The 15,875-nt window shown below is 49.4% G+C and overlaps 1 protein-coding gene across 1 annotated transcript in view; it reads right to left on the bottom strand.

Annotated features, from left to right (window-relative positions):
- EPHB2 (EPH receptor B2) overlaps positions 1-15,875 on the bottom strand; it is a 134,319-nt gene that overhangs the window by 16,484 nt on the left and 101,960 nt on the right. The window contains exons 6-11 of the mRNA XM_084821719.1: positions 13,350-13,512; positions 13,122-13,230; positions 12,471-12,577; positions 9,301-9,423; positions 8,390-8,637; positions 5,451-5,666 (exon numbers count right to left, since the gene is read on the bottom strand). Coding sequence (XP_084677845.1) covers positions 5,451-5,666; positions 8,390-8,637; positions 9,301-9,423; positions 12,471-12,577; positions 13,122-13,230; positions 13,350-13,512 — 966 coding nt within the window. The remainder of the gene's footprint in view (positions 1-5,450; positions 5,667-8,389; positions 8,638-9,300; positions 9,424-12,470; positions 12,578-13,121; positions 13,231-13,349; positions 13,513-15,875) is intronic.

Genomic DNA, 15,875 nt, shown 5'->3' with positions numbered 1-15,875 from the left:
TCTCTTTCATTTTCTATGAAGTTTACATGTTTTCAAGTGCAAGTTCTTTCTGTTCCATGTTTACATCAGTTCACTTCTTTTTAAAAAAAGCCTGTACGAAAGTCCATATGCACGTTCATGTGCACAAAAATGTGCATGCATTTTTGTACACAATTTCTCCTAATATATGAATTTTTTTTGCAAGCGTATTTCTCAAATGCCTTTTTGTACTCTGCTTTCCCTGAGGTATGCTTCTTTGTACACATTTTTTGATCAGAGATCACGAAATTCAAAGCAGTGCGAAAAAGGAAGATTAATTGTGCTTCGGTTCACGTATTAGTTTGGAAAGAAGTTCAAATTAGGTCAACACCTATGAAAATGGAAACCAAATGGAATTTGGCCCACCCCTAGTCATAAGAAGAGTACTGCTGGATGAGACCCATCTAGTCCTGCATCCTGTTGCTAACATGGGCCTGCCAGATGTTTGTGCGAAACTCACAGCTGTAGGGCATGAAGGTAACAGCTCACTTCTGCTGTTCCTTCCCCAGTGACTGGCATTTGGAGGTACACTGCCACTGAATCTGGAGGCCCCATTTAGCTATCAATACTTGTTCCCCATATCATCCCCTCTATTTCTGAAATTAAGGGTGCTTATTGCACCATTTTCCTGCCTCATTCACAGAATTTTATGGGGAGTCCCCACAATTTCTTCCATCTTCTCTCTTGCTGTAGAAAACCCATGAAGGAGAGAAAGTCAGAATAGCTGCACAATGCTTGCCAATTAGTAGCACTCAGAGGTCTCTGACTGTTAGTACCTCGCATCTTCCCCTGCTAGCTCAAATGTAGCCAAAACAGCACCACCCCCAGACAAGAGGGAGCATCGGCAGACTATGGGAAACCCTGGAATTTGAAGGGGCACAAAGGGGGGGGGAACAGGAATGCGGAAAGCCTGAAAAGTAGGTGGGAGGGAGAATGGAATGGCTGGAAAAGGAGGACAGAGGAAGAGACATATAGATAACAAAAAGTACCGAGAACTACCTCACAGTCTGGATAGATCATTTCTTGGTTCACACAGAGAAGCTATTTTTAAATATCTCCAGGAGCACAAGCTTCCCATGGAACTCAGTGGAGAAATCCTAGGACTCAATACCAGTGTGCCTGGGTGACCAGAAAAACAAACAGACAGGCAGACAAACAAATCCTACAATGGAGGGGAAGAAAAGCCCCAAACAGCCCAGTTCATTCCTTGAGCAGGACCACTGGGCGAGGAATGCTATCTTCTGAGGGGGGTGGACAGAAAACTGGGCTGGGGCATGTAACGGCTGGGAATCTGAGCAAACACACTCTATGCTGAAATGTTCGTATATTTGCATAATCCCATTTTAAAGCCATCCAAGCCTGTGGTCCCTGTGGTAGTGAATGCCCTAAATGACTTATGCATTTTCTTTTGTCTACCCTGAATCAGAGCTGTGCGCAAATGGCCTCTCAAAATTCTCCAGCCTATCTGAGGACAGAGAAATTGGGGGCACAATTTCACCAAATTTCTCCAACAGTTTCTCACAGAGAGGGCTCACTATTGGCAGGGGTTGTAGCCCAGCTTCTTCCTTTTTCCCTCAGGGTTTTTGGCTTATTGCACTGCTTCGGTAGGTGGCCACAGCATCGACTGTGTTGAGGCTTCCACTTTTCTGAGAATTTTGAATTTCTTTTGGTTGTATTGTTGAGCTTGCCTAATCACTGCAAGGTGGCCGAGGGTGCTGTGTGTGTTTCCTCTCTCTATTACACAACTTTCCATTGCTCTGCAGCCTCCCAGGCCACCTGCCCTTCCTGAATGAAAAAACAAAAAACAAACAAACATGGGAGGAATTGCCTCACGATGTCCCCCTCATGACGGCTTTAACTGAAGTGCAGGAAGCCAGGGAGGCTACAGGCTGCCACAGAGATCACTGCACGATGACGGACAGGACACTCATGCACACTCCTGACCACCTCACAAGTAAGGTAAGTACAAGAACCTCAAACCCAACCCATGAAAATTTCTCCACAATTTCTTCTCCTTTGAATTTCATTTTGAAAGCCATTTTTCTTCTATCAAATTGAACGAGAATGGTCGAAAAAAATCTCTCTCTATTACACTTCTTTCCATTGCTCTGCAGCCTCCCAGATCACCTGCCATTCCTGAAAATTTCTCAGTGGGAGAAATTTTCGGCACAGCACTACCCTGAACCTCCTGCTACTCAGGTTTGTTGAGTGACTCCAAATTCTGCTATTATGGGACAGGGAGAAAACAAATTCCTTGCATCCACTTTTTCTCACACTGTGCATCATTTTATAGACTTCTAGTTCCATGTCACCCCATTTGTCTTTTTTTTTTTTTTGCAAACTGGGGAATATGGGAATTATAGTCCAACACATCTAGAGGGTACCAGGTTGGGGAAGGGTACTTTAGCCTCGTAAGGAAGGTGTTTCAATCTCTTGGTGATTCCATTGCTCTTTGGGTTACCTTTTCCCAGCTCTGGGGAGGATCCTTAGGTGTCACCGGGACCATTCAACAGTATTTCAGACCTAGCTGCATGATAGGTTTTATAGTAGGACACTATTATACAGGTGTCTACAAAATCCGACAGAACATGTAGAAGGGCTTTACATGTTTCCTTTCCACAGCTCCAACAGAGGGCAAAAGAGGAGGTGGAAGGCTGCGAGATGGAACAGGTACAATCTGTCAAGAGGTTCACGTCAAGGCCAAGTAGTCTGGGGGGCAAGACACCACTTTGCTGACATCACCCCCCAAGCAAAACAGCCCTCGCAAGTTGGCTGCAGATCAGCATGCATCTACCATGCACATTTGTTGTGGTACAGCCAGAGTGGAAGAGCAGGAACTGCTGGGGAACCTTCTGCTCTAGAGCAGGGTTGGATGGGGAGCAGGCCTTGTTTCAATTCCCTACAGCTGCACACTGTTTTAACTGTTTTATTGATTTTCCAGTTGGGATTAGCTTCTTTAATGGTTTATAGAATCATAGAATCTTAGAAGAGTAGGGTTGGAAGGGGCCTATAAGACCATCGAGTCCAACCCCCTGCTCAGTGCAGGAATCCAAGTCAGAGCATCCCCGACTGATGGGTGTCCAGCCTCCTCTTGAATGCCTCCAGTGTGGGAGAGCCCACCACCTCCCTAGGTCATGGGTTCCATTGTCATATTGCTCCAACAGCCAGGAAGTTTCTCCTGATGTCGGAATCTGGCTTCCTGTCACTTGAGCCCATTATTCCGTGTCCTGCTGATGATTGAGAAGAGATCCTGGCCTTCCTCTCTGTGACCACCTTTCAAGTACTTGAAGAGCGCCATCATATCTCCCCTCAGTCCTCTCTTCTCAAAGCTAAACATGCCCAGTTCTTTCAGTCTCTCCTCATAGGGCTTTGTTTCCAGTCCCCTGATCATCTTCATTGCCCTCCTCTGAACCCTCTCCAGCTTGTCTGCATCCTGTGGTGCCCAGTTGGGACCAGGATACCTGAGAGATCGCCTCCTTCTTTACCAACCTGCCAGGTCACTGAGGTCATCAGAGAGCATGTAGTTCCACATGGACCCGTGGCCTGGTTGGAGTCCACCAGGAAAACAGCCTTCAGTGTGGTGGCCCCCTTTCTGTGGAACTCGGAAGGGGGCCAGGCAGGTGCCAACATTGTGTTCCTTCCGGCACCTCCTGAAGACACTGTTATTTTGAGAGGCCTTCCTTGCGTGACCAGCCATGGTTAATTAAATTTGACCTTATTAGAATTTGTCTTTTTTTAAAAAATAACCTGGTGTTTTATTCTTTTACCTTTGTTGTTCACCGATCTGAAATCATCTGATGTGGAGTGGCAAGAAATATTGTAAGTAAGTAAGTAAGTAAGTAAATAAATAAATGTTGTAAATAAATAAAAGAATACAGTATGCTTTTAGCTGTTTAAAGTATTCCCTATTTCATACGGTTTAAATTGATTTTATCTGTATGCTGCCCTGAGATCTTAATGATACAGGGCAGGATACAAATTTTGTTAATGTAAATACATACTTATATTTATCCCTTGATCTGCAGAGGCATGGAGTACCAAGGTAAAAAAAAAAAAAATGGTGTGACAAGGTGATGCTCCATTAAAGCCCAATGATTGTCAGGTCTCCTTACTGATCAGAATCAGCTGCCTTGTGAGTGGGAGGATGAGACAGGCAGGATGAGATGGCGTGGACTGCTCTATCGGCCTGGTTGGTACCAACCGCTATTTGGCTTCTCCCCTCTGAGAACTGCCTCCATCAGTGGTCATGTGACCTGAACTTATTTACTTCCCTCTTCCTTCCCTGACCCTTTTCCTATTCACACATCTCTTAACACTGTAACCTGTACTCCAAGCTGTGACCCACTTTGAGTGTATGAGCAAAAAGGCAGTATAAGTGTAGTAAACAGACACTTTGTAAATACATGAGTGCCATTTTGGCCATTCTTTTCAGGGGCAGGAGAAATTAAAGTATTTGGGGTGGGGTGGGGGATTGGGGAAGCTTACCAAGAAATGTGGCAGTATTTATTCTATGTAGTTTTGTGGCAGCCTTCATTTCCTCCCAGAATGCCCCACTTTGAATGACACTCCATCATTTTGGGGGCATTGTGGCGTGGGGTGGTGGTGATGATAACTATCAGGTCACTGATAGGAGATCTTCGGCTGTGACAGCAGTAATGCTACCTTGTAAGAGGAAACTGCTGAAACTCACTACATGTCTTCCCCCAAATATTTGCATATGAGGTTCATTACCTCACTTCAGCCAACTCACATTTTCACCAAAAGACTTCAATCAGGGATGTCGGAGGAATCTGTCTGTGGGGTGAAGCTCGTTGAGCCCCCCAGACTTTGGCTCACTTTCCTGACTCAATCTGCATTGAGTCGGGTCATCTAGTGGATTTCCAGGTGGGGTTTTTTAATCTGTGTAAAGCAATTTATGCAAATTACACAAATTTCAGCCGGAATGTGCGGAAATTGCAATCAAAATTTGTGTAATTTATACAAATTGCAGCTGCTTTTTGCACAGATTGCTTTTTATGCCCCTCCCCAAGCCCCCTGAAAAAGTTCCCCAATTTTGGGAACAAACCCCTGCCTTGGCTCGCAACTGCAAGACGAGCTGGGGGCACCGCGTGAATTTGTCAGGCCCATAAAGGGCCAGATTTTCTGGTGATGGAAATCCGTAACTTCAATAGAACACTTTTGTCTCAGAACACATTTTACCACCTTATCTGGTGAATCCGTGTGGAGAAGAACATAGGATGAAATGGATCCCCAGCATGAGGTGACACCAACACGATCTCCTGGTGGTGGAATGAGCGAGAGTGTAACGCATATCTGCTCCTAGCAGCATTTCCTGCTCTTGATATGGCTGCCATACCACCACACCCCTGTGGCCTTTGAAACTGTCGGGGCCACCCACGTTGGTCCTACAAGCCTTTCTTCTAGCAACTTACCAGGGCACTGGTGTAAGTAGGATCCGAGGTGTCATCCTCCAGGAAGCGAGAGAGGCCAAAGTCCGAGACTTTGCAGACCAGATTGCTGTTGACGAGGATGTTGCGTGCAGCCAGGTCACGGTGGACGTAGTTCATATCAGCCAGGTACTTCATGCCAGCAGCAATGCCTCGCAGCATGCCCACTAGCTGGATCACTGTGAACTGTCCATCGTTTTGCTGTGTGTGCATGGAGGAGGGATGGTGGGTTGAAAAGAAAGGCCACGGGAGGTGAGCAGGCAAAAGAGGCAGACCTGCAGTTTCCAAGAAGGATTAACATGCCACCCACCCCTCTCCATGTAGAACATGACTGGAGACCTGAGCTGCCCACTGCTCTTCAAGGGCCTCGTGGCAATGGGACTTGGTTAGTTGCTTGCCCACCGAGAAAATCTCCCATCTGGCCACATTATCATCCAGCATGCAGGAAGCAACACACGGAACCCTGCTCCCCAGGGCCAAGCACGACTGTCTCTGAATATCCTTTTCCTTGGCTAATAACAGGGTTGCTCTCTCTGTGTATGTGTATGCAGGTCAGGGCTGAGCTGTAGGCAGCTGTCAGAGGGGAGCCAGGAGTTGAGACGGGGAGCCAGACCCAAGAGACCAAGCCAAGGAATCGGAGTGAGGAACACACAGAAGCACACCAGAAACAGGAAGGCCTTGTTGCTTAGGCAAGGCCTTGTTGCTTAGGCAAGCACACCAGAAACAGGAAGGCCTTGTTGCTTAGGCAATGTTCCAGAAACAGGAAGGCTTTGTTGCTTAGGCAAGGCCTTGTTGCTTTGGCAAGCACACCAGAAACACGAAGGCCTTGTTGCTTAGCCAAGGCCTTGTTGCTTTGGCAAGCACACCAGAAACAGGAAGGCCTTGTTGCTTAGGAAATGACCGAGAAACTGGAAGGCCTTGTTGCTTAGGCAACATCCCAGAAACAGGAAGGCCTTGTTGCTTAGGCAAGGCCTGGTTGCTTTGGCAAGCACACCAGAAACAACAAGGCCTTGTTGCTTAGGAAATGACTGAGAAACTGGAAGGCCTTGTTGCTTAGGCAATGTCCCAGAAACAGGAAGGCCTTTTTGCTTAGGCAAGGCCTTGTTGCTTAGGCAAGCACACCAGAAACAGGAAGGCCTTGTTGCTTAGGCAAGGCCTTGTTGCTTTGGTAAGCACACCAGAAACAGGAAGGCCTTGTTGCTTAGGCAGTGTTCCAGAAACAGGAAGGCCTTGTTGCTTAGGCAGTGTTCCAGAAACAGGAAGGCCTTGTTGCTTAGGCAAGGCCTTGTTGCTTTGGCAAGCACACCAGAAACAACAAGGCCTTGTTGCTTAGGCAATGTTCCAGAAACAGGAAGGCCTTGTTGCTTAGGCAAGCACACCAGAAACAGGAAGGCCTTGTTGCTTAGGCAATGTTCCAGAAACAGGAAGGCCTTGTTGCTTAGGCAATGTTCCAGAAACAGGAAGGCTTTGTTGCTTAGGCAAGGCCTTGTTGCTTTGGCAAGCACACCAGAAACACGAAGGCCTTGTTGCTTAGCCAAGGCCTTGTTGCTTTGGCAAGCACACCAGAAACAGGAAGGCCTTGTTGCTTAGGAAATGACCGAGAAACTGGAAGGCCTTGTTGCTTAGGCAACATCCCAGAAACAGGAAGGCCTTGTTGCTTAGGCAAGGCCTTGTTGCTTTGGCAAGCACACCAGAAACAACAAGGCCTTGTTGCTTAGGAAATGACTGAGAAACTGGAAGGCCTTGTTGCTTAGGCAATGTCCCAGAAACAGGAAGGCCTTTTTGCTTAGGCAAGGCCTTGTTGCTTAGGCAAGCACACCAGAAACAGGAAGGCCTTGTTGCTTAGGCAAGGCCTTGTTGCTTTGGCAAGCACACCAGAAACAGGAAGGCCTTGTTGCTTAGGCAGTGTTCCAGAAACAGGAAGGCCTTGTTGCTTAAGCAGTGTTCCAGAAACAGGAAGGCCTTGTTGCTTAGGCAGTGTTCCAGAAACAGGAAGGCCTTGTTGCTTAGGCAAGGCCTTGTTGCTTTGGCAAGCACACCAGAAACAGGAAGGCCTTGTTGCTTAGGCAGTGTTCCAGAAACAGGAAGGCCTTGTGGCTTAGGCAAGGCCTTGTTGCTTTGGCAAGCACACCAGAAACAGGAAGGCCTTGTTTCTTAGGCAACGTCCCAGAAACAGGAAGGCCTTGTTGCTTAGGCAAGGCCTTGTTGCTTTGGCAAGCACACCAGAAACAACAAGGCCTTGTTGCTTAGGAAATGACTGAGAAACTGGAAGGCCTTGTTGCTTAGGCAATGTCCCAGAAACAGGAAGGCCTTTTTGCTTAGGCAAGGCCTTGTTGCTTAGGCAAGCACACCAGAAACAGGAAGGCCTTGTTGCTTAGGCAAGGCCTTGTTGCTTTGGCAAGCACACCAGAAACAGGAAGGCCTTTTTGCTTAGGCAAGGCCTTGTTGCTTAGGCAAGCACACCAGAAACAGGAAGGCCTTGTTGCTTAGGCAAGGCCTTGTTGCTTTGGCAAGCACACCAGAAACAGGAAGGCCTTGTTGCTTAGGCAACGTCCCAGAAACAGGAAGGCCTTGTGGCTTAGGCAAGGTCCCAACCCAAAGAGGAAGCCCAGTCACTAGCTTCGGTAGGTGGTGCCAGTCTAAAGCTTGAGAACATTTCACTACCAAGATGTTCCAAGCTGTTGTTCTGATAGCTGACCACATGGGGCAGCCACATGCAGAACCAAGGTTTCCCAATTCTAGCTCCAAACATGATATTGCATGTTCGGGAAGAGGGGATGTGCAGGATCCGTGCAAGCCACTTTGCACATCTCCCTCCAAGACCAGCAGGGCTGCTCACAGAGAGGGAAGCTATGAGAGTAGGCCACCTCTCATATATTTTGGTCCCCCTCCCTGCCTCTCCCCCCCGCCCTTTGGTAGCGTACCCGCAGGAAGGAGTCTAGTGAGCCGTTCTCCATGAATTCTGTAACAATCATGACAGGGGTGCTCTTGGTGACCACCCCCTCCAGGTGGATGACGTTGGGGTGGTCGAACTGGCCCATGATGCTGGCTTCACTCAGGAAGTCCCGCCTCTGCTTCTCCGTGTAGCCTGACTTCAGCGTCTTGATAGCCACAAAGCTCTCCCTCTTGCCCGGCAACTTCAGGTGGCCACTGCACACCTCGCCAAACTCCCCTGACATGGAGAACCAAAAGGTCAAACCCACTTGCAGCTGTACCCTGACCTCGAGGACACTTCCTCCCACCACTCACTCTTCCTGCACTACCCCTTAGCAAGGCACAAAAGCCACCTGCATTCAGGCTGGGACAACCTCCCCCAGTGCCTTACAGCCCCATTTCACAGGCAAAAACGGGGGCCGTTCGGTTTTTGGGATGGGGAGCATGATTTTCAAGGCTGGGTACAAAACCCACTGGGTGTCCTCCTGGCTACTGCTTGCCCTCTCTGCTCCTGAGAATGCCCGGGATGTAGCATTATTCTGCGGTATGCTGGGGGGAAATACCCGGAAGACATGATTTTATGTGGCAGCTGCCAATTCCTCCCACACTGCCCCGAGAACACTGTTACATCCAGAGCATTGGGGAGGGGGGTTACAGCAGAAAGAGCGAGAGAATGCAGCTGCTACTACCAGCCAGAAGTAAGCTGCCCCTGAAATCCTGCCCTCCATTTCTCCACCCTTTTTTGTGTTTGAATTCCAAAATGAAAATTCAAAGATCCAAACTTCTGGCTTGGGCCTTGCTGGGCCTGCTCTTAGCCATACACGCGCATCAGTCACTTGAACATTCCCCCATCTCGGGGGTGACACGGGCTGCAGCAACGAGAATCAAGGGCAGGGCTTACCTGCACCGATCACCTGCTCAATTTTGACACATGAGATGTCAATCTCCTTCGCAAACTCCCTGACGGCTTCATTGGGGTCCTCGTAGGTGAAAGGATCAATGTAAATTTTCATGCCAGGTGTCACTGCTCAGAGGTGGAAAAGGGCGGATCTGTATTATTCATTACATTTTTTTCACCATACTTGTGCCCCTCCCTAACCCCCAAAGAGCTCAGGACATAGTACATCAGAGTTTTGATCCATTCATTTCCCTTACAACAGCCCTGTGATGCAGGTTTTGCCGAGAGCTAGCGACTGGGCCAAGCTCAGCCCAACCAGCTCCTTGGCTATGTGGGGATATGAAGCGAGCCCTCTGCCCTGCCCATAGTCCAAGCTTCACACTCTAAACACTACACCACACTGAATTCCTTGGACATGTGCGATGTGAGCTGGAAGTTTGTAGTTTCCCTGTACTTGGAATTAGGGGTGGATGAGATTTTTGTTTTATCCTATGGGGATAAACATGTGAGCATGCCCTGTTCAAGGCCCCAGACTGGAGCACATGCCGGCCTAAAACGTTCACAGATCGTCGAACACGGGCTCCTGTTTGTCTCGCTCCCAATTCTCAGTTCGATTTGTGCAATTTTCTGAATGGTCATTTCTTCTCCTCTTCTCCTTTCACGCTGAACTGGTACCCTAGCTCCAACAGCCAGTTTCTTTCATCCCTCCCTCCTGCTACTTTGACATTCCCTTCTTGCTAGAAGAGCTTCTCTCTCATATCCCCTTCCTCTTTATTCCCAGTTTTAAAAATGGTTCTTCTGGTCCTTCTTCTTACTGTTATTAAAAAAAAACACATGAGAGGCCGTGTACAGGTGGAAGTTTGGCTAGCTTCGCTACTCCACCTGAAAGTAATGGCAGCATTCCCATAGGAGCTGAAAGATGGGGAAAATGGGCAAAAAATGGGTGAAAGATAAAAGGATGGGTGGTGGTGAAAGGAGGAAAAGACAAGGAATCCTGTGTGTGTGTGTGTGGCCAAACAGGTAAGGTTTTTTTAGGGAGACTAACTGAGACTAGGATTCTCTATGAGAAAACACCAGCCTCTATGATGAGTCAGCTATCTCTTGTTTAATGCCTAGCTGGAAAAAAAAATAGCTCTCTCCAAGAACTGAGAGAGACTAAACCACCTCTGAGAGGCTTTATCTTTAACAGCTTGTCACAAGAATTATTAGCCTTGCTCTCTAACCAACTCCCTCTGCCACACCTGCCAACGTAAGTACAGCCATGGTACAGGAGGGTCAAGCAAAGAGGGACCAGGCACTCTGCAGCACTGAGACCCACCTGAAGGTTGGCTGAGACCCACTGGTGGGTCCCAGCCCACAGTTTGAAAAACACTGATCTAGGCTGTAGTTGCAGGCTGCTTGAGCGTTCCATCAACAAACCTCTAAGGACCAATCCCTGCCCGCCAGGCTGTATAAAGCCCTGGCCTCTGAGTTAATTCTTCTATCTGAGCAAATTTTCTTTGGTATGAGGACACAGCCTAAACACCTGCATCCTTCGATTGTGACCCCTGCCTGCATTGCACTGAACGCCTGCGTATTGTCCCCTCTGATCTGTGCTTGCTGCTCTGGAACTGGACGCCTGGCTTTTAAAGACCACACATCTGGCCCTCTTGGCCTGTGCCGGCTCTCTCCGAGTCCTGGAACCCAACTGTCTGGAGTTTGACCAGCATTCATTCATTTTTCCTTTATACTTATACACCATTTAGGGCGCAATACTATGGGGAAAAGTGGCCACCTCCAAACTCGGAGACGACCGCCTATCCAATGCAGGGCAGGAGAAGCATGGAGGGGATCGTTCCCTCTGCGCTTCTCCTGCCCTGCATTTGCGGCTAGACAGCTGATTTCGGCTATCTAGCCAAGGGAAGGCGGAGCAGGGGAGGAGGCTGCCAGACAACACTTAACATGGCATTTCCACCTTCCCCACCCTGGAACGCCCCGTTTTGGTCGCTCCACGCTCCTCTTCTGAGCGTGGAGCACGGGGCTGTTCCGCGCTGCCTGTGAGGCAGTGCGGAAGCAGGGGGAAGGTCGGTTATTCTTTAAACCACAAGGAGAAGGTGGGAGGAGAGCACCCTTTTACATAGTGAATAATAAAATTAATAAGGTGGGCCTCAATCGGCTTCCAGGATCTACTTTATTTTTTGACTAAACTCTGAGATCCACCAACCTGGGCCTGGTGCAAAAGACATGCACTTCGAATTACAAAATTTTGGGCCCGGAAATTTGTTTTGAGTACCAGAACTGAATGCAGCTCACAGTCCTTCCACAGAAAAATCTACTCCTGGTTACTGAAAACTTCCTTCACTTTCAGCAGTATAAATTAGAGTGTGTGTGTGCTAGAGATGTCAGAGAAATCTGTTCGTTCGACAAGTTTTCTTGGGCTCAGCCCCCCAGACTTCTTTTTGGTTCCCGTTGAGGTGTCCAATTTGATCTGCTGCCAGTCAGGCCAGTTTGTGGACTTGGTAGGAATTTTGCACATTGTGGAGTGGGGGGGGGGAGGTTCTCCAATTTTTGCAAATTTCTGAGCATTATTATGGGTGAATTTGTGCAAATTATGCAAATGATGCCTGGGTTTGTATAATTTGCACATATTTGATTGTAATTCGAGCAAATTTAGCTGTAATTTGTGCAAATTCAGCCATAATTGGAGCAAATTTGGCCCTAATTTGGGCAAATCTGGCTGTAATTTCAGCAAATTCAGCTGTAATTTGAGAAAAATTGCAGAGCCCCCTCCCCCAATGCACAAAAAAGTTCCTGGAGTTCGGGGAACAACCTGCAGCACACCTCACAGATGCAAAGCAAATTGTACACATCACAGAACTCCACTGAGCCCCAAAAGAACCAGGTTTCCCAGCAACAGACATTGCTACTGTGTAGCCATGTGATCACTGCTATTGTTAAACACTTGGGGGTCAGGAGTCCTTGCCGACCTGCTGCAAATCACCTAGAGATCCACCAGAAAATCCAGATCTTCCTTCTATCCACCCTGCTCTACAGAATCCAGCTTGTCCAGAGAGAAAAGTGGAGCTTGGGTTCCAAAACAATGTAGGACAGAGGTTCCAAGTTGCTGACACAGGGAAGGGAAGAAGCTCCCCGCCCCCCATTACCCCCCCCCCCCCACCCTGGAGAGTACATACTGTGGCCACTGGTGTAATGCTGCAGCTTGTCGGTGTACTCGGAGTCTGCACGCTCAAATCCTCGTCTTCTGGAAGGAGAGCATCGTGCTGAGCGGGAGGCAGATGGACTAGCAGAGCAGGGGGGCAAGGCTGGGCTTCAGCTCTCACCCCAGAGATACAGCACACCTTCCCCTCCCTTCCCAGTCTGAGGCCTCCCCCCTTCAAGTCCTGCCCTCCCTGACAAAGCTGCAGCCATGCTTGTGTGACCACGTGCTGGAGTTCTGCAGTGGCTGCATCCATCATCTCCACCGTGCTGGGACCAGCATGATGTCAATGTGCACATGCCACTCATGTTCACACATGTGCGTTTCCACGCACGTGCACCACCCTGCTTCAGCCACTCCTAACTGAAGAGGCATAATCTCTCCCTCTGGTTTTCCTCCCGCTTTGGACCTGCAGAAGCCAATGGTGTACAAGCCCTGTCTACTGCTGCCTCCTTCCTCCAGAAGTCCGATTTCATCATTGGGCGTTGCTTGAAATAAGCAACAAGAGCTGAGGGAAAGGCAGCTCAGTGTCTCTTCTACTGCCTGACTTTGGCCCTGGCTCCATTCCCTTCTTCACCAAACGTCCCTCTCCAGTGTCCTCCCGCTCAGCTTGGCACCGCATCCCTACCTGTTGCAGACAAGGACGATGACCACCAGGGCGATGAGGAAGACGAGGCCCGCAGCCGAGGAGCCAATTATGAGGGGCAGCTTCTCCTGGATGCTGGTTTGATACTCGGCTGCAATGACACACAAGGGAGAAAGCGTGCTTATGCCTTGGCCAGGCAAAGGAGGACTAAATGGTGTGGGCCCACTCCTGGCATAGGCCAGCCGAGGGTGCCGTCCCCCTGTTCCTCACCTTCTGTCATGGTCTGGAAGTACATTTTGCCGCTGTAGCGCCCATAGCCTGCCACTGTGCGTGCCCGCACCTGGAAGACGTAAATGGTGCCAGCCTTGAGGTTCTGCACCGTCACGGTGTTGGTGGGGCTCTTCACTGCCGTGGCATTGAACTCGCTCAGATCCTGCCAGGCAAAGAGACAGCAGCCGATGTGTCCTGTTCCCCAGCCTTGACCCATCCTCTGGTTCCAAAGAGGACTCAGAGGCAGAGAAGACTCCCTCCATTGATCCAGTCCCTGCTAGGCCAGGCCCTTCCAGACCAGAGGAAGTGCCTCTACCTGACTTCTCAGGTGCAGAAGACACTCCCGCATTACAGCCTTCACCACCACCACCCCGTAGGAGCCAGTGGCTACACATCAGGCAGTAGCCCTTTAAGAAACAAACTACTTCTCTGAGGGGGTGGAGTTAACTGCAGGCCTTGAGCTGCTGGCCTTTATAAGGCTCCAGAAAGCCTTTGGCTGTTGCTGAGTCAACAGTTCTCCTTGTTTGAACCTCAGTTAACTGGGAGCTAGCCAAGGTCCTGGAAGACCCTGCCTGGTCTAACTTGCCTAGCTACTCAGCACCCTTAAACCAGCCTGCCCTGGCCCTGGCCCTGGCCCTGGCCCTGGCCCTGGCCCTGGCCCTGGCCCTGGCCCGGACCTGACCTTGACCTGCCAGGTCCTTGCCTGTATGTACCTTGCTGATTTTAGCCCCTCCGGGTGCCTTGAACCAAGCTGGACAGGACATGATGCACAAAACACAGTGACTGTTCCTCAGGTCAGGGGTGGTGAAGCTCAGACCCACGGGTCAAATCTAGCCTGCCTGTGGTCCACATCTGGCCTTCCAGGGTTCTCCACATGGCCACATTCCTTCATCTGGTCCCAACCCTTTCCCTGACCATGATGGTTTCCTGGCTTTTGCACATTCCCCCCCCCCCCATTCTAAAAGGTTGAAATGCCTCTCCAAGGCTTAGTTAGCGGCAGTAAGAACTTCAGTTAAAAATATGGCAGTATTTTTGGTATTTTTAAAATATTTCTGGCCCCTTCCTCCTGCCTTTGGTGTCACCCAACATTATAAGGTGGCTTCTGAAAGCTTCTCCAAAATGGAGTTCTGCTTTCAGGGTGAAAGATGTTCTACACCTCTGGTTCGCCTGAAAACCTGCTTCAAATTTGCATTCCTCCCTGCAACCCGCTTCAGCTAACAAGATCCAGGCCAGCCTTTACGACTGGGGAAGGTCCATGGCTCAGTGGTAGAGCACATCCTTTGTGTGTAGAAGGTCCTAGGTTTGATCTCCAGCATCTCCAGGTAGGGCTGGAAAAACCCCTGCCTGAAACCATGGAGAGCTGCTGCCAGTCAGTGTTGACAATACTGGGCTAGAGGGACTGACTCAGTATAAGGCAGCTTCCTATGTTCCTAACCGGGTGCCCTCTAGATGTGTGGGGCAACAACCCTCTTCTTTCCCAGACAGTATGGCCAACTGATAATGAAGGGAATTGTAGTCCAACACATCTGGAGTGCACAAGGTTGGGAAAGGCTGGTTCAGAACCTATACCAATGTTGCTGTCAACTCTGTAGGCTTTCCTCTGAGCCCTCCCTACCCACCTTCAAAGGTGAGGCAGATGTGCAGTGCCACCATTAGCACCTGGTAGCCACAGACAGCTGTCAGAGCCCCAGCATGCCTGGCCCCTGCTCCCCTTTATATTTTTTTTCTCCTGGAGGGATGCTCTGAGCAGTACCAGGAAGCTGAGTTAAGCCACCACTTTAACTTCCCACAATGCCCCTGATGTAGTCTCACTCTAGGGCATTGTGGGAGGTTACCATGAGCAGATACTTCTCAGAGTTCTGAGGCCTTCCAGGGGCCAACACCAGAAGAGGGGGCCACCAGAGTGGGGCTTGCTCAGGTCCTCTTCAAACCTGGACCTCAAACAGGGCCTTTTCAATCCATTCTGATCATGCACCCAGATTATGGAATGAACTTCCAGAGTAGCTCATCTGGTGCAGAATTTGGCATCAGGCAAATACGTATTTTTGTATTTGCCCAGGACTTTTGGATCTTGATATGGCTTTGATTAGAGTTGTGCCCCAATGGTCTCTCAAAATTCTCCAGCCTATTGGTGGTAGGGATGTACGAAAGTGCCCTTACCTGGCTCCGCTGGGTTCCGCTGGGGGGGGGGGAGGTGCTCCGTCCCTCCCCCCGGAATCCTGGCCGACCGGCTCCGCCAGCAGGGACGCAAATGGCGGCGGCCGTAGCCACCACCATTTGCGTCTCTGTAGTCAGCCATGATAGGCTACGTAAATCTTTACGTAGCCTATCATGTCTGACTTTAAAAAACAAAACAAAACACGCATACGCAAATGGCGGCGGCTATGGCCGCTGCCACTTGCGTTCCTTATTTTGAGCCGTCTTAGTCTATGTAAATATTTACGTAGACTAAGACGGCCCAAAATAAGGAACGCAAATGGCAGCGGCCGTAGCCACTGCCATTTGCGTACACGCGTTTGTTTTTTT

The sequence above is a fragment of the Heloderma suspectum genome, chromosome 15, assembly GCF_057233095.1.
Source record: "Heloderma suspectum isolate Gila_16-S chromosome 15, 16-S_ref, whole genome shotgun sequence".
NCBI classification, from domain to species: Eukaryota; Metazoa; Chordata; class Lepidosauria; order Squamata; family Helodermatidae; genus Heloderma; species Heloderma suspectum.
This window is presented reverse-complemented; position numbering and strand designations above follow the sequence as displayed.